The 27,162-nt window shown below is 44.3% G+C and overlaps 1 protein-coding gene across 10 annotated transcripts in view; it reads left to right on the forward strand.

The window, feature by feature from the left end:
* Window positions 1-27,162, forward strand: part of KIAA1217 (KIAA1217 ortholog) — a 506,736-nt gene that overhangs the window by 208,570 nt on the left and 271,004 nt on the right. The window contains exon 1 of one of the 10 annotated variants that reach the window (XM_077268377.1): window positions 18,953-19,344. The exons of the other annotated variants lie outside the window; for them this stretch is intronic. Within the exon in view, the coding sequence (XP_077124492.1) occupies window positions 19,246-19,344 (99 nt within the window). The 5' untranslated portion in view covers window positions 18,953-19,245. Of the gene's footprint in view, window positions 1-18,952; window positions 19,345-27,162 lie in introns of those variants that run through there. 10 annotated transcript variants of the gene reach the window in all.

A 27,162-nucleotide genomic window follows, 5' to 3' on the forward strand; every position in this document is an offset into this window, starting at 1 on the left:
AGGAGTTTGGTTAGAGTGGGTGGAGTTATGTCCGCGTACATCGGGATTTTACGCCAGTAAGAGCCATTCCGAAAATTTAGTGACTCTCACTTGGGTGCCAGCTCTTGGATCTATCTTTCGAGGTTCGTTCTTGAAAGATAGATCACTAGAGTTTTGGTACTTTATATATTTTGCTGTTTTTCTTTAAACCGTAAAATATCTGAATAGAAGATCGTGTTTCATGTTCCCTTATTGGGACTGATGTGAGAGTAAAAGCTTCGCCTGAGTTTGTCGAGTACGATAATGATAACAGAGGCTAAACCAAATCACAAAAACTGACAGGAGTGCTGATGTGGATATATTTCGGGCTGCGGCAGGCGCATACTTTACACTTGTCATGACATGTGCGCTCCCTGCACAGGCCAACACGGAGCGCAGAATGATACCAAAGGGGCAGTCCGTCTAGAACGCCGGAAACTTTATGTTTATTCTTTAATCTGTGTTCTAGAATCAATCGGGAACAAAAAGAAAATCATTCTAAAATCAATAGAAGATACATGAACTTACTCCTGGTGCCAGTCCGTGGTCAAGGAATAACTCTGATCGCTGTAGTTGTTAATACGTCCAGTGCTGGAAACAAATTAGTCTATCATGTGTTTTCTGTATGAAACAGGCAGGGTTATACAGTATAGCAACAAATGTGCATGTGTGTGTCATCCTGTAGTCTGTAATATGTTAGATGACTGTAACTTATTCCAATATAGGAATATTGTTATTTATCATATTCCTCATATGTAACTAAATATTTAGGTATATATGTATGATTAAAGAATAAGGCCAAGTCTGGTTGCGAGACCGGTCACACGATTGGATGACGTGAGCATTGAGCGCTGTCCCCTCTGTGACGCTGCACACATGCTCAGCTAATTAATCAACATCTAATCAATTACCAGTAGCCATAGTGTGAGAGATGTGTGAACTGCTCACTTGCACCTCGACGCGCGTTTCGCCGCCTCTGCAGCTTCATCAAGAGGTAGAGTAGCGCAGCGATTAGCCCTATTTTACATTGTGCTAATCACTGAGCTACTCTTCCTCTCGACGAAGCTGCAGAGGCGGCGAAACGTGCGTCGAGGTGCAAGTGAGCAGTTCACACATCTCTCACATTATGGCTACTGGTAGTTGATCAGACATTCTCATGGATATATGATTATATGCGCCTACATTGCGCTATCCCTATTAATGGTGCTAATTCTACTACATATAATTGGTCTTTTATATTATTTAGATCTGTCCATTACCTGTGCTAAATATTAATTGGATTTGATAGGCATCTGCTTTATAACAAGGATTTCGATATATCTATTCTATAGATACCAATAATATTTCTCTAACATTCCAGGCAATCTAAATCATGTGATGTGGCGTGTTTCTGCTACATAGCTAGTGATATTGTGTCAAAGTGTAATTTTAACTTTTGCGTCACGAACTATACTATTTGTTTATTACGTCCTTTTATATATCCAAATAAAATTTAGTTATATTTTTCATTACTTGTTCCTTCATAACCGTTATTGGTTTACTTGGGTTTAAACTAAAAAGGGATCATATCATTAGTATGAGGAATTGTATTGGTTCTAGACAGTAGTTGTTTCTCTCTCTCTCTCTCTCTCTCTCTCTCTGTCAGATACTTTAGATGTCTTGGCTGCATTTTTCCTGACCAGCAAAAACGGGATCATTAATGAAAAATAAAAACCTATGACTTTATGTACTAGCGACACAAAAATAATTTAAAAAAAAAACCAATACAGCTCCAAAATGATCAAACACAACATACCAGTGATTTCTGAGGTTTTTCATTGCCTCTGTTAGGCTATGTTCACACGGTGCGGTTTTTGCTGCGGATCCGCAGCGGAATTGCACTGCGGATCCGCAGCAGTTTTCCATGTAGGTTACAGTACAATGTAACCCAATGGAAAAAAGGACCCGCTGTGCCGACGATCCTTTTTTCCACAGGCAAATCCGCAGCGGTTTTGCCTGCAGAAAAAAGAAGTACCATGTCAATTCTTTCTGCGGATTCCGCAGCGGGTTTCCAGCAGCCCCAATAAGAAACTGCATTTGGAAACCCGCAGTGGAATCCGCAGAAGAAAAAGGATCAAAAACCGCAGCTAAAATCAGCGCTGAATTTAGCTGCGGTTTTTCAAAACAGGACCTGAAAAAAAAAGGATGAAAAAAAGGATCGTGTGAACGTAGCCTAAGTCCTGATTGATATGTGTGCACTTTGCCTTTGGGGCTTATTCCCACGTCACACATTTGCAAATCTGGTTGAGAGATCTCCTTTCTTGCTTTTTTGGCTGGCGCTCCTGTTTTTTTTGGGGGGGGGTACAGTTTACAGTTTAAATCCCCATCGTATCAATGCTTTGTGCAGATTTTCACCACGGATTTCAATGCATAAGGAAAAATCTGCAACGATGTCATACATGCATATTTTTTTGCAGATTTCGAAAGAAATCCCCAACAGATTTTTTTTTATTTTTTGCGGTACTAATCTGAACATATCTTTTTGGTAGGAATTAGTACCAGTGGGATGCCGGAGCTGAGACGCTCGCAGCAGGAAAGATCCGGACTGGAATTGTTGCTTCCCAACTATCAGAGACTGAACCTTCCACAAAGTAAAAGCCTTAAGGCTACGTTCCCACAATTAGTTTTTGCTGAGTTTTTTTCATGCTTCGTTTTTTTGGAAAAATTCAACTATTTTGCTTAGTGGGTGCAGAAAATCTGCAACATCAAAAACTCATCATGGGAACGTGGCCTTAGACATACCTTAGACTTATTGGCCTGACCACCACCATTGGTTGCTCGTGAATTGTTTAGATAAGGTCTTCATGAATTGTGTGTATTTTATTATATATTGATGTTGTATTATACCGCATTATTTCATATTTATTAAATAGACATTCAGCAGATAAACACCGGAAGAGTGACAAACGAGCTGTGTAAAAATCATTAGCCGTGTACGTGTGAAGAAGAAAGCGCTTATTTATGGGCGGCTATTATATAGCTGTGGGGATCTCGCATTACATAAAACTAACAAAGCGCGTCTTCTAAAATGTTGTTCTGGGTTTTGGGAAGCTTTGAATGGCTGTAATAAATCCCCGGTCTCAAAAATCTAACAAGTCTATGGCTAATCAATCTGGGGCTATAAAAGGGAAGCTGAGGGATGAAATGAGTGTCAGTAGACATCTGGAATCGGATTTGATGTCATTTATATTGCCATTAAGTAGGATGAGAACACAGGAGTTCATCAATTGCACAAGGCATGCTTCCACCTGGAAGAAGCTCCTGGATTTCCTTCCATTAGGGCTGAGATATTGATGGAGGATGTGTCTTCTGACTGATGACATGGTGACAGAATGGTTCTGTATGCCGGGTTACTGATGACCTTACAGTGAAAGGATGGATCATCATACTCAGGGTGATGACCCCATACTGACGCGTGTCTCCTCGTTCTCATGGAATTGATAACAGAATGAAAGGATGGCTTCCCATACAGTTCATAACATTAGAGTGACATCAGGGCTCCTCACAGTCATGTTGTCAATGACATTATATTGATTGACTCATCCTACGTATGATTTTGATTACATGACAGCCACAGAATGGCTCCATATGGTACATGTTGTACAAGGAGAGAGCAGTACAGTACATGTAGTAAAGAAAGAGGATAGTAGAGAACGTCCATTACAGGTAGAGAGCAGTACAGTACATGTAGTACAGGCAGAGAACACTAGAGTATGTCCATTACAGGTAGAGAGCAGTGCAGTACATGTAGTACAGGCAGAGAACACTAGAGTATGTCCATTACAGGTAGAGAGCAGTACAGTGCACGTAGTGCAGGCAGAGAGCACTAGAGTATGTCCATTACAGGTAGAGAGCAGTACAGTGCATGTAGTACAGGCAGAGAGCACTAGAGTATGTCCATTACAGGTAGAGAGCAGTGCAGTACATGTAGTACAGGCAGAGAACACTAGAGTATGTCCATTAAAGGTAGAGAGCAGTACAGTCCATGTAGTACAGGCAGAGAACACTAGATTATGTCCATTACAGGTAGAGAGCAGTACAGTGCATGTAGTACAGGCAGAGAGCACTAGAGTATGTCCATTACAGGTAGAGAGCAGTACAGTGCACGTAGTGCAGGCAGAGAGCACTAGAGTATGTCCATTACAGGTAGAGAGCAGTACAGTCCATGTAGTACAGGCAGAGAACACTAGATTATGTCCATTACAGGTAGAGAGCAGTACAGTCCATGTAGTACAGGCAGAGAACACTAGAGTATGTCCATTACAGGTAGAGAGCAGTGCAGTACATGTAGTACAGGCAGAGAACACTAGAGTATGTCCATTACAGGTAGAGAGCAGTGCAGTACATGTAGTACAGGCAGAGAACACTAGAGTATGTCCATTAAAGGTAGAGAGCAGTACAGTCCATGTAGTACAGGCAGAGAACACTAGAGTATGTCCATTAAAGGTAGAGAGCAGTACAGTACATGTAGTACAGGCAGAGAACACTAGAGTATGTCCATTACAGGTGGAGAGCAGTACAGTCCATGTAGTACAGGCAGAGAACACTAGAGTATGTCCATTACAGGTAGAGAGCAGTACAGTGCACGTAGTGCAGGCAGAGAACACTAGAGTATGTCCATTACAGGTAGAGAGCAGTACAGTGCATGTAGTACAGGCAGAGAGCACTAGAGTATGTCCATTACAGGTAGAGAGCAGTACAGTGCACGTAGTGCAGGCAGAGAGCACTAGAGTATGTCCATTACAGGTAGAGAGCAGTACAGTGCATGTAGTACAGGCAGAGAGCACTAGATTATGTCCATTACAGGTAGAGAGCAGTACAATACATGTAGTGCAGGCAGAGAACACTAGAGTATGTCCATTACAGGTAGAGAGCAGTACAGTACATGCAGTACAGGCAGAGAGCACTAGATTATGTCCATTACAGGTAGAGAGCAGTACAATACATGTAATACAGGCAGAGAACACTAGAGTATGTCCATTACAGGTAGAGAGCAGTGCAGTACATGTAGTGCAGGCAGAGAGCACTAGAGTATGTCCATTACAGGTAGAGAGCAGTACAGTGCATGTAGTACAGGCAGAGAACACTAGAGTATGTCCATTACAGGTAGAGAGCAGTGCAGTACATGTAGTGCAGGCAGAGAACACTAGAGTATGTCCATTACAGGTAGAGAGCAGTGCAGTAGATGTAGTAGAGGCAGAGAACACTAGAGTATGTCCATTACAGGTAGAGAGCAGTACAGTGCATGCAGTACAGGCAGAGAACACTAGAGTATGTCCATTACAGGTAGAGAGCAGTACAGTGCATGCAGTACAGGCAGAGAACACTAGAGTATGTCCATTACAGGTAGAGAGCAGTGCAGTACATGCAGTACAGGCAGAGAACACTAGAGTATGTCCATTACAGGTAGAGAGCAGTACAGTCCATGTAGTGCAGGCAGAGAACACTAGAGTATGTCCATTACAGGTAGAGAGCAGTGCAGTCCATGTAGTGCAGGCAGAGAACACTAGAGTATGTCCATTACAGGTAGAGAGCAGTGCAGTACATGTAGTGCAGGCAGAGAACACTAGAGTATGTCCATTACAGGTAGAGCGCAGTACAGTCCATGTAGTACAGGCAGAGAACACAAGAGTATGTCCATTACAGGTAGAGAGCAGTACAGTCCATGTAGTACAGGCAGAGAACACTAGATTATGTCCATTACAGGTAGAGAGCAGTGCAGTACATGTAGTACAGGCAGAGAACACTAGAGTATGTCCATTACAGGTAGAGAGCAGTACAGTCCATGTAGTGCAGGCAGAGAACACTAGAGTATGTCCATTACAGGTAGAGAGCAGTACAGTACATGTAGTACAGGCAGGGAACACTAGAGTATGTCCATTACAGGTAGAGAGCAGTACAGTACATGTAGTACAGGCAGAGAACACTAGAGAACGTCCATTACAGGTAGAGAGCAGTACAGTGCATGTAATACAGGCAGAGAACACTAGAGTATGTCCATTACAGGTAGAGAGCAGTGCAGTACATGTAGTGCAGGCAGAGAACACTAGAGTATGTCCATTACAGGTAGAGAGCAGTGCAGTACATGTAGTACAGGCAGAGAACACTAGACTATGTCCATTACAGGTAGAGAGCAGTACAGTCCATGTAGTACAGCAGAGAACACTAGATTATGTCCATTACAGGTAGAGAGCAGTACTGTACATGTAGTGCAGGCAGAGAACACTAGAGTATGTCCATTACAGGTAGAGAGCAGTACAGTACATGTAGTGCAGGCAGAGAACACTAGAGTATGTCCATTACAGGTAGAGAGCAGTACAGTCCATGTAGTACAGGCAGAGAACACTAGATTATGTCCATTACCGGTAGAGAGCAGTACAGTCCATGTAGTGCAGGCAGAGAACACTAGAGTATGTCCATTACAGGTAGAGAGCAGTACTGTACATGTAGTGCAGGCAGAGAACACTAGAGTATGTCCATTACAGGTAGAGAGCAGTACAGTACATGTAGTGCAGGCAGAGAACACTAGAGTATGTCCATTACAGGTAGAGAGCAGGACAGTACATGTAGTACAGGCAGAGAACACTAGAGTATGTCCATTACAGGTAGAGAGCAGTGCAGTACATGTAGTACAGGCAGAGAACACTAGAGTATGTCCATTACAGGTAGAGAGCAGTGCAGTAATAATAATAATAATAATAATAATAATTTTATTTATATAGCGCCAACATATTCCGCAGCGCTTTACAACTTATAGAGGGGACTTATACAGACAACAGACATTACAGCATAACAGAAATCACAGTTCAAAACAGATACCAGGAGGAATGAGGGCCCTGCTGCTCGCAAGCTTACAATCTATGAGGAAAAGGGGAGACACAAGAGGTGGATGGTAACAATTGCTTTAGTTATTTGGACCAGCCATAGTGTAAGGCTCGGGTGTTCATGTAAAGCTGCATGAACCAGTTCACTGCCTAAGTATGTAGCAGTACAGACACAGAGGCTATTAACTGCATAAAGTGTATGAGAACATGATGGAGGAACGTGATTATGTTGTTGTTTTTTATTAATAGGCCACACAGGGATAATTAGGTTAATGCGTTGAGGCGGTAGGCCAATCTGAACAAATGAGTTTTTAGTGCACGCTTAAAACTGTGGGGATTGGGGATTAATTGTATTAACCTAGGTAGTGCATTCCAAAGAATTGGCGCCGCACGTGTAAAGTCTTGGAGACGGGAGTGGGAGGTTCTGATTATTGAGGATGCTAACCTGAGGTCATTAGCAGAGCGGAGGGCACGGGTAGGTTGGTAGACTGAGACCAGAGAGGAGATGTAGGGTGGTGCTGAGCCATGGAGTGCTTTGTGGATGAGGGTAGTAGTTTTGTACTGGATTCTGGATTGGATGGGTAGCCAGTGTAATGACTGGCACAAGGTAGAGGCATCGGTGTAACGGTTGGCGAGGAATATGATCCTGGCAGCAGCATTCAGGACAGATTGGAGCGGGGAGAGTCTGGTAAAAGGTAGGCCAATTAGTAGAGAGTTACAATAGTCCAGACGAGAATGAATAAGTGAGACAGTAAGAGTTTTTGCAGAGTCGAAAGTAAGAAAAGGGCGAATTCTGGAAATGTTTTTGAGATGCAGATAAGAAGAGCGAGCCAGTGATCGGATGTGGGGGGTGAATGAAAGCTCGGAATCAAGGATGACTCCAAGGCAGCGGGCATGTTGCTTTGGAGTAATGGTGGAACCGCACACAGAGATGGCAATGTCGGGCAAAGGTAGGTTTGTAGAGGGAGAGAACACGAGGAGTTCAGTTTTTGACAGGTTCAGTTTCAGATAGAGGGAGGACATGATGTTAGAGACAGCGGTAAGACAATCACTGGTGTTTTCTAAAAAGGTCGGCGTGATAACAGGAGAAGAGGTATATAATTGGGTGTCGTCAGCATAGAGATGGTACTGGAAACCAAATCTACTGATTGTTTGTCCAATAGAGGCAGTATACAAAGAGAAGAGGAGGGGGCCTAGGACTGATCCTTGAGGAACCCCAACAGTAAGGGGAAGGTGAGAGGAGGAGGAACCAGCAAAACAAACAGTGAAGGATCGGCCAGAGAGATAGGAGGAGAACCAAGAGAGAACGGTGTCCTTGAGGCCGATGGAGCGGAGCATAGTGAGGAGGAGCTGATGATCCACAGTGTCGAATGCTGCGGAGAGATCCAAGAGAATTAGCATGGAATAGTGACCATTAGATTTAGCTGTTAGTAGGTCATTAGAGACTTTAGTGAGGGCAGTTTCAGTAGAGTGTAAAGAGCGGAAACCAGATTGAAGAGGGTCGAGAAGAGAATTATCTGAGAGATAGCGGGTAAGACGGGAGTGGACCAGGCGTTCCAGGAGTTTAGAGATGAAGGGAAGATTAGAGACAGGTCTATAATTAGCGGCACAATTTTGATCGAGGGAGGGCTTTACATGTAGTACAGGCAGAGAACACTAGAGTATGTCCATTACAGGTAGAGAGCAGTACAGTCCATGTAGTACAGGCAGAGAACACTAGATTATGTCCATTACAGGTAGAGAGCAGTGCAGTACATGTAGTACAGGCAGAGAACACTAGAGTATGTCCATTACAGGTAGAGAGCAGTACAGTCCATGTAGTGCAGGCAGAGAACACTAGAGTATGTCCATTACAGGTAGAGAGCAGTACAGTACATGTAGTGCAGGCAGAGAACACTAGAGTATGTCCATTACAGGTAGAGAGCAGTGCAGTCCATGTAGTACAGGCAGAGAACACTAGAGTATGTCCATTACAGGTAGAGAGCAGTGCAGTACATGCAGTACAGGCAGAGAACACTAGAGTATGTCCATTACAGGTAGAGAGCAGTGCAGTACATGTAGTGCAGGCAGAGAACACTAGAGTATGTCCATTACAGGTAGAGCGCAGTACAGTCCATGTAGTACAGGCAGAGAACACAAGAGTATGTCCATTACAGGTAGAGAGCAGTACAGTCCATGTAGTACAGGCAGAGAACACTAGATTATGTCCATTACAGGTAGAGAGCAGTGCAGTACATGTAGTACAGGCAGAGAACACTAGAGTATGTCCATTACAGGTAGAGCGCAGTACAGTCCATGTAGTACAGGCAGAGAACACAAGAGTATGTCCATTACAGGTAGAGAGCAGTGCAGTACATGTAGTGCAGGCAGAGAACACTAGAGTATGTCCATTACAGGTAGAGAGCAGTGCAGTAAATGTAGTACAGGCAGAGAACACTAGACTATGTCCATTACAGGTAGAGAGCAGTACAGTCCATGTAGTACAGGCAGAGAACACTAGATTATGTCCATTACAGGTAGAGAGCAGTACTGTACATGTAGTGCAGGCAGAGAACACTAGAGTATGTCCATTACAGGTAGAGAGCAGTACAGTACATGTAGTGCAGGCAGAGAACACTAGAGTATGTCCATTACAGGTAGAGAGCAGTACAGTCCATGTAGTACAGGCAGAGAACACTAGATTATGTCCATTACAGGTAGAGAGCAGTACAGTCCATGTAGTGCAGGCAGAGAACACTAGAGTATGTCCATTACAGGTAGAGAGCAGTACTGTACATGTAGTGCAGGCAGAGAACACTAGAGTATGTCCATTACAGGTAGAGAGCAGGACAGTACATGTAGTACAGGCAGAGAACACTAGAGTATGTCCATTACAGGTAGAGAGCAGTGCAGTACATGTAGTACAGGCAGAGAACACTAGAGTATGTCCATTACAGGTAGAGAGCAGTGCAGTACATGTAGTACAGGCAGAGAACACTAGAGTATGTCCATTACAGGTAGAGAGCAGTACAGTCCATGTAGTACAGGCAGAGAACACTAGATTATGTCCATTACAGGTAGAGAGCAGTGCAGTACATGTAGTACAGGCAGAGAACACTAGAGTATGTCCATTACAGGTAGAGAGCAGTACAGTCCATGTAGTGCAGGCAGAGAACACTAGAGTATGTCCATTACAGGTAGAGAGCAGTACAGTACATGTAGTGCAGGCAGAGAACACTAGAGTATGTCCATTACAGGTAGAGAGCAGTGCAGTCCATGTAGTACAGGCAGAGAACACTAGAGTATGTCCATTACAGGTAGAGAGCAGTACAGTCCATGTAGTGCAGGCAGAGAACACTAGAGTATGTCCATTACAGGTAGAGAGCAGTGCAGTACATGTAGTACAGGCAGAGAACACTAGAGTATGTCCATTACAGGTAGAGAGCAGTACAGTCCATGTAGTGCAGGCAGAGAACACTAGAGTATGTCCATTACAGGTAGAGAGCAGTACAGTACATGTAGTGCAGGCAGAGAACACTAGAGTATGTCCATTACAGGTAGAGAGCAGTGCAGTACATGTAGTACAGGCAGAGAACACTAGAGTATGTCCATTACAGGTAGAGAGCAGTACAGTCCATGTAGTACAGGCAGAGAACACTAGATTATGTCCATTACAGGTAGAGAGCAGTGCAGTACATGTAGTACAGGCAGAGAACACTAGAGTATGTCCATTACAGGTAGAGAGCAGTACAGTCCATGTAGTGCAGGCAGAGAACACTAGAGTATGTCCATTACAGGTAGAGAGCAGTACAGTACATGTAGTGCAGGCAGAGAACACTAGAGTATGTCCATTACAGGTAGAGAGCAGTGCAGTCCATGTAGTACAGGCAGAGAACACTAGAGTATGTCCATTACAGGTAGAGAGCAGTACAGTCCATGTAGTACAGGCAGAGAACACTAGAGTATGTCCATTACAGGTAGAGCGCAGTACAGTCCATGTAGTACAGGCAGAGAACAGTAGAGTATGTCCATTACAGGTAGAGAGCAGTACAGTCCATGTAGTACAGGCAGAGAACACTAGGGTATGTCCATTACAGGTAGAGAGCAGCACAGTACATATAGTGCAGGTATAGTTCAGCATGGTATACGTACAGGTAAAGTGTTTGATACATGCAGTACAGCAGATAGCAGTACAGAATGTGTAGCAAGTAGTGCAGTACATGTAGCACAGTAGATGTAATACAGGCAGAGCCAGTGTAGTACAAGTAGAGAGCAGTACAGTACACTAAGTGCAGGTACAGTTAAGGATGATATAACTGAAGGTAAAGAGTTTAGTACATCCTGACAGCAGATGGCAGTACAAAACTTCTAGTACAGGTAGAGAACTGTACAGTACAACATGTAATACAGGTAGAGCGCAATATAGTACATGTACCGCAGGTAGAAAACTGTAGTACTGGTAAAAAGCAGGATAGTATATGTAGCACTGGTAGAGAGCAGTACAGTACATGTAGTGCAGGTAGAGAGTGCAGCATGGTATAGGGACAGCTAGAGAGCAATTTAGTACATTCTGCATAGTACATCAGTCCAGGTAGCAAGCAATATAGTTCATGTAGCTCAGGTAGAGATCAGTACAGTACATTTAGCGCAGATAGAGTGCAGCATGGTATATGGACAGCGCTATCTGTGAAAAACACTTACAGCACTTGTATGCGAAGAAATGCAGTCTGAACGAGCCCTTACTTTGATAATGAATAAGATGTAAATAAAAAAATACCTATAGAAAACATTTTACTCCAGAAAAAGGCAAATGATGAATTGACTCCTATGACTGCGCTAGTACACGCCGCATTTCATTAAGTATTTGTTTAAAATATACAAATCACTTGTCGTCATCGATAACACAATCCGCTAAACATTTCCGACACCTTTCTACGTCTTCATCTCTGAAGATTTCTGCTCCTTAGACAACTTGTGATGTTTGTAAACGTCCAATTCCCGCCGGGGGCATCAGTTCCGGTCCACGTCTGCCATATGGAAGCTGTCAGTCGCGTGGTGTCTCTACTAATGAACAGCCACCGGTAGAATCAATTTAGTAATTGCACAATAACACAGTTTGAGAAGTAATTACAGATGGAGTCGGCAACGGAGCCCGAAGAGCTTCCTGTCAAGCTGTAATTTCTGTAAACTATGCCTTTAATTATTTACATTTTATGTTCCATTGATTTTATGTGAGCAGAGAATTTAAGTGAAAGAAGAAATATCTGGTCATTTCCATAAATACATTTCTCACTTAACGTTTATAATGAAAAGACACCTGTAGTCTGCGGAATAGACTCTACCAGAGCCACAGTCTATGTTTCCAGCCCAGGAAACGTTCTTGGCTCTGATACATTTGTATATTATTTTATTGTGTTACTTTGTCTTCTTTTAGTATCACTTTGCTTTATTTATGTAAATATCCTCATGGTTAAGGGAATCTTGAGTACATGTGTGCTTCCTTAACCTTTACTGAATTTTGTTAGAATAACAAAACTTTAAATTAACTTTTTAGTAATTTTGTCCTGCATGAAAAGTTAGGAAATTTTGCAAATATTTTTTTTTTAGGAGATATCTCTTAATTAAAAAAATTAGAATGTTAGTGACTTTCAAACCCCGGCAATCGTACCTGTGATATGAAAATGAGGGGAAGGAGGTAGAGGAGAGTCGTCTCACCAGATCCACCTGTAGCCTCTGTGGAGAGTCACCACAGGAAGCCGCCCAGGTCCGGGCTGCAAAACGCAAATGGAGAAAAGTAGAATCTCCAGCGCTGAAAAAGTATGTAGATCAAACTTTACATTTATCAGACCTCTTTAAACTTGAAAATGGTGACGGAAAAACCACTTCCACGAAACCTACACGTTTTCGGCGTTAAGCCTTAGTCATGGTTTGGATACTATGAAACAAACCATTACTAAGGCGTAACACCGAGATACGTAGGATTCGTTGTGGTTTTGTCGTCACCATTTTTATGTTTTAAAGATGTCTGATAAATGTGATGTTTGATCTACATATTTTTTCAGCGCTGGACGTTCTCCTTCTTTTTTCCATTTGATAGTTTTTGGAGACATTCACATGTCCGTTATTTTCCGCTGACCGAGTGATCGGCAGAAAATTGCTGAGACATGTCCGACTTTCAAAATCGGATATGCAAGTTAATGGGTCCATGAAAAAAAATCAACGACGCTCAGGTGACATACAAGTGCGATCCGATTTTTACAGACTATTAGAATGGAGAAGGTGGAGAAACTCTTTTTTAATTTATGTCTCCATTCAATAAAAATGGGCCACACTCGGGCAAAACTTGGACCACACTCGGACCATGCTTGGACCACACTCGGGCAACACTTGGACCACGCTTGGACCACACTTGGCCCATGCTTGGACCACACTCGGGTCACACTCGGGCAACACTCGGGCCATGCTTGGACCACACTAGGACCATGCTTGGACCACACTCGGGTCACACTCGGGCAATGCTTGGACCACACTCGGACCATGCTTGGACCACACTCGGGTGACACTCGGGCCATGCTTGGACCACACTCAGACCATGCTTGGACCACACTCCGGCAACACTTGGACCACGCTTGGCCCACACTTGGCCCATGCTTGGACCACACTCGGGTCACACTCGGGCAACACTCGGGCCATGCTTGGACCACGCTTGGACCACACTCGGACCATGCTTGGACCACACTTGGGTCACACTCGGGCCATGCTTGGACCACACTCAGACCATGCTTGGACCACACTCCGGCAACACTTGGACCACGCTTGGCCCACACTTGGCCCATGCTTGGACCACACTCGGGTCACACTCGGGCAACACTCGGGCCATGCTTGGACCATGCTTGGACCACACTCGGACCATGCTTGGACCACACTCGGGTAATACTCGGGCAATACTCGGGCCATGCTTGGACCACACTCGGACCATGCTTGGACCGCACTTGGGTCACACTTGGGCCATGCTTGAACCACACTCGGGTCACACACGGGCCATGTTTGGACCACACTCGGACCATGCTTGGAACACACTTGGATCACACTTGGGCAACACTTGAGCCATGCTTGGGCCACACTCGGGCAACACTCGGGCCATGCTTGGGCCACACTCGGGCCATGCTTGGACCACACTCGGGCCATGCTTGGACCACACTCGGACCATGCTTGGACCACACTTGGGCAACACTCGGGCCATGCTTGGACCACACTCGGGCCATACTTGGACCACACTCGGGCCATGCATGGACCACACTCGGGCCATGCTTGGACCACACTCGGGCCATGCTTGGACCACACTCGGGCCATGCTTGAACCACACTCAGACCATGCTTGGACCACACTCAGGCAACACTCAGACCATGCTTGGACCACACTCAGGCAACACTCAGGCCATGCTTGGACCACACTCTGATCAAACAATTGGTCCATTTTTCTTGTACGTGGAAAAATTGGATGTGTGAATGAACCCTTAATGAGGTGCTGACCCTTTCACTGCCATCTTCTTTACTGCAAATGAGTACAGTCTTATATCAATGCAGATGAAGGCAGTCAAAAACATTGGGGAAAAGCCGGGGCTTGGAAGACACTTACATGCAAAAGTAAGGGACCAAAAGTCAGGGACCAGTCATATTCATAGAGGGAGTGGTGGGGATGGATATTCTGATAGGAAATGTTCCCCTCCCCCGCTGCTGCGCTCCAGGGGGTCTGCACTAACAAGCTACTATGAAAAAGTCAAGATCAACTAAGCTCTCGGGGTATGTTACACGTCAGATTTACATATTACAAATACTAAATGTAATAATTACTACATGATCTGTGGCCGAAATCTGAAGCTGACACTCAGATTATTGTCACGGATAGATGTGCAGTGGAGGAGCGTAATCTGCAGAAAATCCATAATTTATTAATATTAAGGCTAAGTTCACACTAGGCGGGGTTTTTTTATAGTATTTTTTTCTGCAGCAAAACTTGATCTCTTGGCAGGAAAGAAGCTGCAGAATAAAGCAGATTTTCCTTGCTTTTTTTGCTGCAGTTTTTGTTCATTTTTTTCTGTGTTTTTGGCATGCTAGATTTGTCTCTTGAGCATGCTGATACAGATAAGTGTTGAAAAAAAAGTCCTATTGTACAGAATCAGGTTTTGCCACAAAAAAAAAAAAAAGCAGCAAAACCTGATACCTGCGTTTTTGCTGGGGATTTTCAGCATTTTTTCCCCACCCATTCATGTCAATCTGTGAAAAACGCTGAAAAAACATGAAAGAAGTGACAAAGTGACATGCTCTATGTCCAAAAAACCATGCAAAGTGCAAAACACTGAGGACAAAAGAAAAACAATGTGTGTGCGTGAGATTTCTGAAGTCTCATAGGCTTTGCTGGTACTGTAAAACGCAGCTGAATATTTGCATAAAAAAAGCATTAAAAAAGCTGTCTTTACTAATGGTGGCAAGCAGAACTGTGAATGCAGCTCTGAAGTATAATACAGGCAGTAAGAATCAGCATCAGCACACGTAATGTCATGAATTTACATAGATTATATCTGTATTAGTTAAAAGTTTAAATACGCTTGATAAACCCGATTGGATTTTTGCAATGTTTTATGCCGTTTTTTCATGATTGTTGATTATTATATTAAATTGTGAAGAAATCACTGATGATTATTAACCTTGGATGAAAGTATCGCAGAATACGGAAGTGTTTAGCACCTCAGATAAAGTTTCAGCCTGCTCTATATTCCAGCCTCTGGCAGTGTCCTCACAAGAGCGCAGGTCGGACAGGTTTTACCGGGCAAAATGTGACTTCTCATTTACATAATAGAAAGAAAGTGCAGGGCACTCCCTGTGCCAGGCGGTAGAATAATCCAGGGCAACCTCACATGACCAGAACATGCTGTTTCAGGACTCTGATTTATACAGCAAAGTCAGAGTAAGGTTATGTTGACACATACAAACTAATGTAGATCTGTGGGGAAAAAAATCCTCAGCAAAATCTGCAAAAATCTGTTGCGGATTTTGATGCAGATTTTTTGCTTATTTCACATTTGATGATATCCGCAATGCAAATCTGTAACAAAAGTTGACCTTTTTGGAGATTTGAAATCTGCACATCCAGTTCCACATAGAGAGAAAATAAATACGACGTCAGGGAGTCAGGGCGCTACTTTTCTGTCCTTATTTTTTTTGTCTTGTGATTTATCCAAGTGTTACTCATCCAATGCTAATCTGCCAAACAGAGCAGTGCAGGGGATATAATCCCTAGTATCTGTCCTCTCCATGGTTGCCATATATTATTTTCCATTAAAGGGAAAATTAACATTGATGGCCTATCCTCCGTGTAAACTGGGGATGTGCACGTTGCATGAGGACCAAATAATTATTATGTTCTTATACAGTTTGTGCTTGACTTTATGAATGGACCATTAAAGGGGTTGCCCGGGACTTTAACACCACTGATGGCCTATTCTTAGGATAAGTCATCAATGTCTGATCTGCCGGGTGTCGCACTGCTGTCCCCAGTGTCGACGGTTATGGAGCTGCACAGCTCCATCCATGGAATAGTGGCCGCGGCTGGGTACTGCACTTCCACCCTTTATTGATTTGAATAGGCGATTGATGTGCAGTACCTGACCGTGGCCACTATACAGTTGATGGCGCTGTGCCGCTCCATACCTGAGCAGTTGCTGACACCTGGAACATCTGATCGACGGGGCTATCGGTTGTCACTCCTTCCACCGATGACCGTTCCTAAGGAAAGGCCCTCAGTGTTAAAGTCCTCTACATCCCCTTTAAACAATCGCTGATCAGCTGGTATATAGTTGATCGGTGATCATTAATGGGCATAAATCGGCCTCAGCTAGCGGTCCTCTACTGGAAGGTATGGGTGACTTCATCAGCTCTACAAATGTAAAACCCGCAACAGGCTACAGATCACTTTAGAAGGCCTGGGTAAAGATACAGTTATATGAAAAAGTTTGGGCACCCCTATTAATCTTAAGCTTAATGTTTTATAAAAACAGGTTTTTTTGTAACAGCTATTTCAGTTTCATATATCTAATAACTGTTGGACACAGTAATGTTTCTGCCTTGAAATGAGGTTTATTGTACTAATAGAAAATGTGCAATCTGCATTCAAACAAAATTTGACAGGTACATAAGTATGGGCACCTCACCAGAAAAGTGACATTAATATTTAGTAGATCCTCCTTTTGCAAAAATAACAGCCTCTAGTCGCTTCCTGTAGCTTTTAATGAGTTCCTGGATCCTGGATGAAGGTATTTTTTACCATTCCTCTTTACAAAACAATTTCAGTTCAGTTAAGTTTGATGGTCGCCAAGCATGGACAGCCCTCTTCAAATGATCCCACAGATGTTCAATGATATTCAGGTCTGGGGACTGGGATGGCCATTCCAGAACAGTGTAATTGTTCCTCTGCATGAAGGCCTGAGTAGATTTGGAGCGGTGTTTTGGATCATTGTCTTGCTGAAAGATCCATCCCCTGCGTAACTTCAACTTTGTCACTGATTCATGAACATTATTGTCAAGAATCTGCTGATACTGAGAGGAATCCATGCGTTACTCAACTTTAACAAGATTCCCGGTGCTGGCATTGGCCACACAGCCCCAAAGCATGATGGAACCTCCACCAAATTTTACTGTGGGTAGCAAGTGTTTTCCTTGGAATGCGGTGTTTTTTTGCCGCCATGCATAACGCCTTTTTGTATGACCAAACAACTCAATCTTGGTTTCATCAGTCCACAGGACCTTCTTCCAAAAAGAAATTGGCTTCTCCAAATGTGCTTTTGCATACCTCAGCCGACTCTGTTTGTGGCGTGCTTGCAGAAACGGCTTCTTTCCCATCACTCTCCCATACAGCTTCTCCTTGTGCAAAGTGCGTTGTATAGTTGACCGATGCACAGTGACACCATCTGCAGCAAGTTGATGCTGCTGATCTCTGGAGGTGGTCTGAGGATTGTCCTTGACTGATCTCACCATTCTTCTCTGCCTTTCTGATGTTTTTCTTGGCCTGCCACTTCTGGCCTTAACAAGAACTGTACCTGTGTTCTTCCATTTCCTTACTATGTTCCTCACAGTGGAAATTGACAGGTTAAATCTCTGAGACAGCTTTTTGTATCCTTCCCTTGAACAACTATGTTGAATAATCTTTGTTTTCAGATCATTTGACAGTTGTTTTGAGGAGCCCATGATGCCACTCTTCAGAGGAGATTCAAACAGGAGAACAACTTGCAAGTGGCCACTTTAAGTAGCTTTTCTCATGATTGCATACACCTAGCTATGAAGTTCAAAGCTCAATGAGGATACAAAACCAAAAAAGTGCTTCAGTAAGTCAGTAAAAAGTAGGTAGGAATATTTAAAACAAGAAAATGATAAGGGTGCCCATACTTATGCACCTGTCAAATTTTGTTTGAATGCAGATTGCACATTTTCTGTTAGTACAATAAACCTCATTTCAAGGCAGAAACATTACTGTGTCCAACAGTTATTAGATATATGAAACTGAAATAGCTGTTGCAAAAAAAACTATTTTTATAAAACATTAAGCTTAAGATTAATAGGGGTGCCCAAACTTTTTCATATAACTGTATATAGATACTTATAGCATAAACCTCTCCCAACAGAGTATCACACAATATATATTTTTTAAACTTGCCATTTCTCACCAATCATCATGGGATATGCCAAGCAATAAGGAAAGGCTATTAAGGAGACCTCTGTATGAAGATAAGGGGGCTAGATAGGTTGCGGCCACCCAGCAGGAGGGAGGATGGCCCCAATTTCTAACAAACAGCTAAACAGGTCATTCGCAATCTATTTTTTGTGTTTGTTGTTGTTGCTGTTTTTGTTGTTGGACATCACGTTGGAAACCCGTGAAATGCGAATCAGGTCAGTGCAGGATTCTCGCCGGCTGAAACTTTAGATTTCGAAGGAGTTAACTAGTTACTCTTGAATTACTGAGAATAATATAGAAAGGAGGCAAAGTGACATGAAAGGCTGCGCGGTGGCGCTGAGCTCTTCTATTAGTCATCTCTACCTATAGTAGGATTTATTCCGCGCCGGCGGTGAGCAGCGAAGAGCTCGGGATATTCTTCTGAGATCCTTGGAGGATCATCTGAGCTTCTTATTTTTGGGCCGTGGTGATTTGGTGATTTAGACATTTCCACTCGTTAACTCCACCTTCCCCTATTCTGTGCGTCTCCCGTGTAATAATGAGACACTGACGAGAAGACCGCGCTCTAATATCCGGACATGTACACACAAGACGGCTGCTGACGAGACGCTCCATGGCCGCGCTCACCACCTCCAGCCGGAGCTGAGGGCGACTGGAAATGGAGAAAGACGGACAATCCGACCAGAAGAGCAGAGGCGAGAACAGATTTGTGTCGCTGTGCTGCACCGGATCCAGGCACCAATCCGGAATCAGGAAGGTACAGGACACTCCGGGGCGACCTGTAATAATAGATCTGGCTATTATACCACAGCAGAAATTACCGTGTACAGATAACAAATATTCTACAGATGTAGCAGAGCGGAGCTTGTCAGATGTAGCAGAGCGGAGTTTGTCAGATGTAGCAGAGCGGAGTTTGTCAGATGTAGCAGGGCGGAGTTTGTCCGAAGTAGCAGAGCGGAGTTTGTCAGATGTAGCAGAGCGGAGTTTGTCCGATGTAGCAGAGCGGAGTTTGTCCGATGTAGCAGTGCGGAGTTTGTCAGAAGTAGCAGAGCGGAGTTTGTCCGATGTATCAGAGCGGAGTTTGTCCGATGTAGCAGAGCGGAGTTTGTCAGATGTAGCAGAGCGGAGTTTGTCAGATGTAGCAGAGCGGAGTTTGTCAGATGTACCAGAGCGGAGTTTGTCAGATGTAACAGAGTGGAATTTGTCATTTGTAGCAGAGCGGAGTTTGTCAGATGTAGCAGAGCGGAGTTTGTCCAATGTATCAGAGCGGAGTTTGTCAGATGTAGCAGAGCGGAGTTTGTCAGATGTAGCAGAGCGGAGCTTGTCAGAAGTAGCAGAGCGGAGTTTGTCAGATGTAGCAGAACGGAGTTTGTCAGATGTAGCAGTGCGGAGTTTGTCAGATGTAGCAGATCGGAGTTTGTCAGATGTAGCAGGGCGGAGTTTGTCCGATGTATCAGAGCGGAGTTTGTCAGATGTAGCAGAGCGGAGTTTGTCAGATGTAGCAGAGCGGAGCTTGTCAGAAGTAGCAGAGCGGAGTTTGTCAGATGTAGCAGAACGGAGTTTGTCAGATGTAGCAGTGCGGAGTTTGTCAGATGTAGCAGATCGGAGTTTGTCAGATGTAGCAGGGCGGAGTTTGTCCGATGTATCAGAGCGGAGTTTGTCAGATGTAGCAGAGCGGAGTTTGTCCGATGTAGCAGAGCGGAGTTTGTCCGATGTAGCAGAGCGGAGTTTGTCCGATGTAGCAGTGCGGAGTTTGTCAGATGTAGCAGATCGGAGTTTGTCAGATTTAGCAGGGCGGAGTTTGTCCGATGTAGCAGAGCGGAGTTTGTCAGATGTAGCAGATCGGAGTTTGTCAGATGTAGCAGGGCGGAGTTTGTCAGATGTAGCAGAATTGAGTTTGTCAGAAGTAGCAGAGCGGAGTTTGTCAGAAGTAGCAGAGCGGAGTTTGTCAGAAGTAGCAGAGCGGAGTTTGTCAGATGTAGCAGGGCGGAGTTTGTCAGATGTAGCAGAATTGAGTTTGTCAGATGTAGCAGAGCGGAGTTTGTCCGATGTAGCAGAATTGAGTTTGTCAGATGTAGCAGGGCGGAGTTTGTCCGATGTAGCAGAGCGGAGTTTGTCAGATGTAGCAGATCGGAGTTTGTCAGATGTAGCAGGGCGGAGTTTGTCAGATGTAGCAGAATTGAGTTTGTCAGAAGTAGCAGAGCGGAGTTTGTCAGAAGTAGCAGAGCGGAGTTTGTCAGATGTAGCAGGGCGGAGTTTGTCAGATGTAGCAGAATTGAGTTTGTCAGATGTAGCAGAGCGGAGTTTGTCCGATGTAGCAGAATTGAGTTTGTCAGATGTAGCAGAGCGGAGCTTGTCAGAAGTAGCAGAGCGGAGTTTGTCAGATGTAGCAGAGCGGAGCTTGTCAGAAGTAGCAGAGCGGAGTTTGTCAGATGTAGCAGAATGGAGTTTGTCAGATGTAGCAGAATTGAGTTTGTCAGATGTAGCAGAGCGGAGCTTGTCAGAAGTAGCAGAGCGGAGTTTGTCAGATGTAGCAGAGCGGAGCTTGTCAGAAGTAGCAGAGCGGAGTTTGTCAGATGTAGCAGAGCGGAGTTTGTCAGATGTAGCAGAGCGGAGTTTGTCAGATGTAGCAGAGCGGAGTTTGTCAGATGTAGCAGAGCGGAGTTTGTCAGATGTAGCAGAGCGGAGTTTGTCAGATGTAGCAGAGCGGAGTTTGTCAGATGTAGCAGATCGGAGTTTGTCAGATGTAGCAGAGCGGAGTTTGTCAGATGTAGCAGAGCGGAGTTTGTCAGATGTACCAGAGCGGAGTTTGTCAGATGTAGCAGAACGGAGCTTGTCAGATGTAGCTGAGCAGAGTTTGTCAGATGTACCAGAGCGGAATTTGTCATTTGTAGCAGAGCGGAGTTTGTCAGATGTAACAGAGTGGAATTTGTCATTTGTAGCAGAGCGGAGTTTGTCAGATGTAGCAGAGCGGAGTTTGTCCGCTGTATCAGAGCGGAGTTTGTCAGATGTAGCAGAACGGAGTTTGTCAGAAGTAGCAGAGCGGAGTTTGTCAGAAGTAGCAGAGCGGAGTTTGTCAGATGTATCAGAGCGGAGTTTGTCAGATGTATCAGAGCGGAGTTTGTCAGATGTAGCAGAACGGAGTTTGTCAGATGTAGCAGAGCGGAGTTTGTCAGAAGTAGCAGAGCGGAGTTTGTCAGATGTATCAGAGCGGAGTTTGTCAGATGTATCAGAGCGGAGTTTGTCAGATGTAGCAGAGCGGAGTTTATCAGATGTAGCAGAGCGGAGTTTGTCCGATGTATCAGAGCGGAATTTGTCCGATGTAGCAGAACGGAGTTTGTCAGATGTAGCAGGGCGGAGTTTGTCCGATGTAGCAGTGCGGAGTTTGTCAGATGTAGCAGATCGGAGTTTGTCAGATGTAGCAGGGCGGAGTTTGTCAGATGTAGCAGATCGGAGTTTGTCAGATGTAGCAGGGCGGAGTTTGTCAGATGTAGCAGAATTGAGTTTGTCAGAAGTAGCAGAGCGGAGTTTGTCAGAAGTAGCAGAGCGGAGTTTGTCAGATGTAGCTGAATTGAGTTTGTCCGATGTAGCAGAACGGAGTTTGTCAGATGTAGCAGAGCGGAGTTTGTCAGAAGTAGCAGAGCGGAGTTTGTCAGATGTATCAGAGCGGAGTTTGTCAGATGTATCAGAGCGGAGTTTGTCAGATGTAGCAGAGCGGAGTTTATCAGAAGTAGCAGAGCGGAGTTTGTCAGATGTAGCAGAGCGGAGTTTGTCCGATGTATCAGAGCGGAATTTGTCAGATGTAGCAGAACGGAGTTTGTCAGATGTAGCAGGGCGGAGTTTGTCCGATGTAGCAGTGCGGAGTTTGTCAGATGTAGCAGATCGGAGTTTGTCAGATGTAGCAGGGCGGAGTTTGTCAGATGTAGCAGATCGGAGTTTGTCAGATGTAGCAGGGCGGAGTTTGTCAGATGTAGCAGAATTGAGTTTGTCAGAAGTAGCAGAGCGGAGTTTGTCAGAAGTAGCAGAGCGGAGTTTGTCAGATGTAGCTGAATTGAGTTTGTCCGATGTAGCAGAGCGGAGTTTGTCCGATGTATCAGAGCGAAGTTTGTCAGATGTAGCAGAATGGAGTTTGTCAGATGTAGCAGAATTGAGTTTGTCAGATGTAGCAGAGCGGAGCTTGTCAGAAGTAGCAGAGCGGAGTTTGTCAGATGTAGCAGAGCGGAGCTTGTCAGAAGTAGCAGAGCGGAGTTTGTCAGATGTAGCAGAGCGGAGTTTGTCAGATGTACCAGAGCGGAGTTTGTCAGATGTAGCAGAGCGGAGTTTGTCAGATGTAGCAGATCGGAGTTTGTCAGATGTAGCAGATCGGAGTTTGTCAGAAGTAGCAGAGCGGAGTTTGTCAGATGTAGCAGAGCGGAGTTTGTCAGATGTAGCAGGGCGGAGTTTGTCCGATGTAGCAGAGCGGAGTTTGTCAGATGTAGCAGATCGGAGTTTGTCAGATGTAGCAGGGCGGAGTTTGTCAGATGTGGCAGATCAGAGTTTGTCAGGTGTAGCAGAGTGGAATTTGTCAGATGTAGCTGATCAGAGTTTGTCAGATGTAGCAGGGGGGAGTGTGTCAGATGTAGCAGGGCGGAGTTTGTCAGATGTGGCAGAGCGGAGTTTGTCCGATGTAGCAGAGCGGAGTTTGTCAGATGTACCAGAGCGGAGTTTGTCCGATGTAGCAGAGCGGAGTTTGTCAGATGTAGCAGGGCGGAGTTTGTCAGATGTAGCAGAGCGGAGTTTGTCAGATGTAGCAGAGCGGAGTTTGTCCGATGTAGCAGAGCGGAGTTTGTCAGATGTACCAGAGCGGAGTTTGTCAGAAGTAGCAAAATTGAGTATGTCAGATGTAGCACAGTTTGGTCACAAGCTGTTATCTGTGGATTTACAGGAATATCTACTTTGAAATTTTGTGATAGCGCTCTGAGTAAAGATAAGGAACAAACAGTGACACGTTCAGCTCTGCTTCATATTCATCACTTTTCGAATCGCCGGATTGTAAAGCTGCTTCATGTTTCTAGTTGGAAGCTCCAGTTTGTTTCCCGCTGTTGTTTTTAAGGCTGCAAAAAAAAAAGGGGGATAAAAGGGGTTTCTCTGCATTTCAGGTGTGTGGGGTGCTGTATGCCGGGGACGTCCACCAGTCACACAGTAGAGTTGCAGTCTTGCACAGCACTGATCAGCGTATAGGAGGAGAGGCAGCGGTGGACAGAACACCAAGCCCCCTTCATTCTTGCAATCATGGGGTCCCAGAAGTTAGACCCACACCAGGCATCATGTACTAGTCGGGGTCTAGCACATCCTACTCATGTCCATACATTTAACATGACTGAAATTTGCCTTTAATGGAAAAAGCTTGCAGTCAGATGTTATCATTAAAGGGGTTGTCCCCTTTCAGAACAGTTTTTCCTATAAGCTTTGTTACTAGTAAAAAAAACAACAAAGAAACATATTGAGCTTTACTCATCCTCCCCGGGTCCAGGATGGAGTCTCTGATGCTGATCCTTATGACTGTTATTGTCTGCAGTGCTGAAGTCACGTTTCCGGCGCTGCAGCCAATAAGTGAGCTCAGCGGCTCATAATGTCTAGATCGGGCAGAGCCGCTGAGCTCCATCACTGTCTGCAGCGCTGTCAACGTGACGTCATTGCTGCAGAGCACAAAAGATACTGGGAGCAGTGGTGGAGACTCGGCACTGGGCCTAGGGAGGGAGAGTAAAACTCAGGGGTTTTCTTCTAGACTACTATCAAGCTGATAGGAAAACCTTTCTCAAAGGAGACAACACTTTTTATACTTGCTGTTAATTGTTTAGTAATTAGCCGAGGAGCAAGCAAAATGTAAAGTTTGTCAGCTCTTCTCCACGGTATTCACGGTGGAAAATGAAATGCTAGGTGAAATCCCAAGAAACAATGAAAACCCTATATTAAGGGTCGCCAATCTAACCCAAGAAGAGGTGCGAAACCGGCTAAATAAGAATAAAATAGATAAATCTCCGGGTCCGGATGGCATACACCCACGAGTACTAAGAGAACTAAGTAATGTAATAGATAAACCATTATTTCTTATTTTTAGGGACTCTATAGCGACGGGGTCTGTTCCGCAGGACTGGCGCATAGCAAATGTGGTGCCAATATTCATAAAGGGCTCTAAAAGTGAACCTGGAAATTATAGACCAGTAAGTCTAACCTCTACTGTTGGTAAAATATTTGAAGGGTTTCTGAAGGATGTTATTCTGGATTATCTCAATGAGAATAACTGTTTAACTCCATATCAGCATGGGTTTATGAGAAATCGCTCCAGTCAAACCAATCTAATCAGTTTTATGAAGAGGTAAGCTATAGGCTGGACCACGGTGAGTCATTGGACGTGGTATATCTCGATTTTTCCAAAGCATTTGATACCGTGCCGCACAAGAGGTTGGCACACAAAATGAGAATGCTTGGTCTGGGGGAAAATGTGTGTAAATGGGTTAGTAACTGGCTTAGTGATAGAAAGCAGAGGGTGGTTATAAATGGTATAGTCTCTAACTGGGTCGCTGTGACCAGTGGGGTACCGCAGGGGTCGGTATTGGGACCTGTTCTCTTCAACATATTCATTAAGAATATTTAGAAGGTTTACACAGTAAAATATTGATATTTGCAGATGATACAAAACTATGTAAAGCTGTCAATACAAGAGAAGATAGTATTCTGCTACAGATGGGTCTGGATAAGTTGGAAACTTGGGCTGAAAGGTGGCACATGAGGTTTAACAATGATAAATGTAAGGTTATACACATGGGAAGAAGGAATCAATATCACCATTACACACTGAACGGGAAACCACTGGGTAAATCTGACAGGGAGAAGGACTTGGGGATCCTAGTTAATGATAAACTTACCTGGAGCAGCCAGTGCCAGGCAGCAGCTGCCAAGGCAAACAGGATCATGGGGTGCATTAAAAGAGGTCTGGATACACATGATGAGAGCATTATACTGCCTCTGTACAAATCCCTAGTTAGACCGCACATGGAGTACTGTGTCCAGTTTTGGGCACCGGTGCTCAAGAAAGATATAATGGAACTAGAGAGAGTACAAAGGAGGGCAACAAAATTAATAAAGGGGATGGGAGAACTACAATACCCAGATAGATTAGCGAAATTAGGATTATTTAGTCTAGAAAAAAGACGACTGAGGGGCGATCTAATAACCATGTATAAGTATATAAGGGGACAATACAAATATCTCGCTGAGGATCTGTTTATACCAAGGAAGGTGACGGGCACAAGGGGGCATTCTTTGCGTCTGGAGGAGAGAAGGTTTTTCCACCAACATAGAAGAGGATTCTTTACTGTTAGGGCAGTGAGAATCTGGAATTGCTTGCCTGAGGAGGTGGTGATGGCGAACTCAGTTGAGGGGTTCAAGAGAGGCCTGGATGTCTTCCTGGAGCAGAACAATATTGTATCATGCAATTATTAGGTTCTGTAGAAGGACGTAGATCTGGGGATTTATTATGATGGAATATAGGCTGAACTCGATGGACAAATGTCTTTTTTCGGCCTTACTAACTATGTAACTATATGTAACTATGTAACTATGATTGTACCATTTTATTCAGGTTTAAAGCAGATCAATCACCAGATTTCTATACAAACTGTATAGAATACATAGATTGCTTAGACCCAATGGGGCTGGTGTATTTACTGTGAAAAAAATCCATTTCAGAATGGCTGTATAAGGGCTCATACACATTTACAAGAAAAACGGACGAGTGCAAACCGATAAAAAATTGGATTGCACTCTGACCAATGAGTCCCTGCTCATGTGCCATTTTTTTCTCAACTAAAATCAGGCTGAGAAAAAAAATCACAGCATGATGAAATTGGCTGCATATATCGGACAAGACTTGCCAATGTAAGTCAATGGGTGTGATAAAAAAATCACACGGCTCTCGGACCATGCAAGTGCTGTCCAATTTTTACACACACAAAATTTTATTAACCAGCAGAGTGGAAAAACGGACAGCTGGAGGCTGATGTTTATAGCCTGGGAAGGGGGTAATACCCATGACGCTTCCCAGGCTATTAATATCAGCTCACAGCTTCGCCTTTACTGGTTATTAAAATGTGGGACACCCCAAAAAATTATGTGGGGTCCTTCCTATAACTAATAATCAGCAAAGGCTAGGCAGACAGCTGCGGACTGATATTAATAGCCTTGGAAGTGGCCATGGATATTTGCCCCCTCCCATACTAAAGACATCAGCTCTCAGCCACTCCAGAAATGATGCATCCATTAGATGCACCAATTCTGATACTGAGCCTTGCTCTTCCCACTTGCCCTGGTGCAGTGGCAAATGGGGTGATAGTTAGGGGGATTGATGTCACCTTTGTATTGTCAGATAACGTCAAGCCCAGGGGTTAGTAATGGAGAGGCATCTATCAATATAGGGTCCCCCTATAAAATCTAACCAGCAAAGGCTACGCAGACAGCTGTGGGCTGATATTAATAGCCTAAGAAGGGGCCATAGATATTGGCCCCTCCCACACTAAAAACATCAGCTCTCAGC

Source organism: Ranitomeya variabilis, chromosome 6 (genome assembly GCF_051348905.1).
Source record: "Ranitomeya variabilis isolate aRanVar5 chromosome 6, aRanVar5.hap1, whole genome shotgun sequence".
Taxonomy (NCBI): Eukaryota; Metazoa; Chordata; class Amphibia; order Anura; family Dendrobatidae; genus Ranitomeya; species Ranitomeya variabilis.